We start from the raw sequence: 1,755 nt of genomic DNA, 5'->3' as shown, positions 1-1,755 counted from the left end.
ATTGAACATGCATGCACAAGCGACGTGTGTAGTCGATCAAACTTGGATTCCACACAGATGATGTTTGGTTGGCAAAGACGTCAAAGACAAACCTCATCCAATATATATATGACTTAAGTTTCCCCTGAGGCTGGTCGTGAGCAACGTGCACTTGTACTAAACTAACACCAAACAAATTCTTAAAATTCGATTGAAATTCATGTATAGTTTTTAAAGTGGTTCATGGACCCACAGCCTTCTTCTTCTTCTTCTTCTTTTCATCTTCATTATCATATCCATTACAGGCCCAAATCTCCGCCATCCAAACACTAACACTCTCCTTCTATACACACACACACACACCACAAACACAAACAACAACACAAAACAAAACACTAATCATCTTTATTTTTGTTTTCTCTTACACTAACTTCCTCACACACTCTTGCTGACGCTGACGAAGTTTCTAAACCCACCGGCGGCAGCTTGCTGGACACAAACCCCGCCGCCGACGCTCTGTTCCATTAATCCCCCCATGTACTTTCTCACCTCCTTCCTTATCATCTCCTGCATCACACCCATTAAATCCGACCCACCAATCTCAAATCCCTTCTTATTCCTCTCCTCCGCCCAAACTCCACCCATTCCCGCCACAGACTTTTCCTCCGACGACTCCGCACCTGGAAGCGACAACGACAATGATGTAAGCGGATCGTTTGAAGACGACACCGTTTCGCAGGGAGGCACAACGCCGCCGCTTCTAGCCACCGGGCGGTACACATGGGAGGAGGATACACCGGGGAAGAAGCTAGAATCGCTAACATCGGACTCAGATGGACTCTTCAACGGCGGCGAACTAGTATTACAACCCCCACTCTTCCGTTTCAAGGTTGAGTTCCAGTGGTTTTTGATAGCGTTATCAGTCCGGCCGGAGAGGAGCCTGGCGATGGTGGCCCACTTATTTCCGTACAGAGCTTGAGCGTTAATGATCATCTCGTCTTCCTCGGCGGTGAAGGCTCGATGCTCGACCTGCGGCGAGAGCTGGTTGAACCACCGGAGCCGACAGGACTTTCCGGAGCGGCCGGGAATGGATTTGCTGATCAAGGACCAGTTCCGAGGGCCGTATTTACGGACCAATCTCCGAAGGGCTTGGTCCTCTTGGGGGCTCCAAGGGCCTTTGATTCGGTCAATTTCTTTCGCCATGGAACCAAAATGGAGAAGAAACTCTGTTGGTTGGAATCGGAGAAGACATACATACAGGGCTTCCTGGGGATTTGGGGGATATTTAAAAGGGAGGGGAAGGCTACCGGAAGAGGAGGTGGAAGGTTGGACGTTGGTGGGAGAAGGGAGTGGGGGTTATGGGGATTGGTTACCGGGAGTTCCTGTGAAGCCGTTAAGACGGGAGTTGGGATACAGCTGGTGAGTGGACACGCGTCGCATCTTAACTGCTCTGATTTACACAACTCCACGCCCTCCATTTCAAAATCTATTCCTTCTCTCTCCTTATTTCATCGCTCAATCATTTACGCGCCTATCCTTGCGCGTGTGTTTCTAGATTCTTTTAAGGGGTATTTTTAATTGCTAATAAAGTTTGTAATAATAATACATTTAGTTGCTTCTTAGATATTTTTTTTTTAAATTTAATTTTAGACGTTCAAATCCTCCGCTGCATATATCTTTTACGATATAATAGAAATGTAAATCTGAATATAATTTAACTGATATGCTTCAAAATATATTGATATGCTTCAAAAAAAAAAAAAAAAAAAAAAAAAA

The 1,755-nt window shown here is 45.6% G+C and overlaps 1 protein-coding gene across 1 annotated transcript; it reads right to left on the bottom strand.

Annotated features, from left to right (window-relative positions):
• Window positions 1–215: 215 nt before the first annotated feature.
• LOC111448144 (transcription factor MYB44-like) lies at window positions 216–1,239 on the bottom strand. The gene has a single exon (XM_023087589.1). It carries the CDS (start codon window positions 1,180–1,182, stop codon window positions 415–417), a length of 768 nt encoding a protein of 255 aa, XP_022943357.1. The 5' UTR covers window positions 1,183–1,239; the 3' UTR covers window positions 216–414.
• Window positions 1,240–1,755: the final 516 nt, after the last annotated feature.

Source organism: Cucurbita moschata, unplaced genomic scaffold (genome assembly GCF_002738365.1).
Source record: "Cucurbita moschata cultivar Rifu unplaced genomic scaffold, Cmos_1.0 Cmo_Scf00010, whole genome shotgun sequence".
Classification (NCBI taxonomy): domain Eukaryota; kingdom Viridiplantae; phylum Streptophyta; class Magnoliopsida; order Cucurbitales; family Cucurbitaceae; genus Cucurbita; species Cucurbita moschata.
The sequence above is the reverse complement of the archived record's forward strand: the minus strand, read 5'-3'. Positions and strand labels throughout refer to the sequence as shown.

Excerpts from the sequence above, each read along its gene's own strand:
- LOC111448144 (XM_023087589.1), bottom strand. The coding sequence starts at position 1,182 with ATGGCGAAAGAAATTGACCGAATCAAAGGCCCTTGGAGCCCCCAAGAG.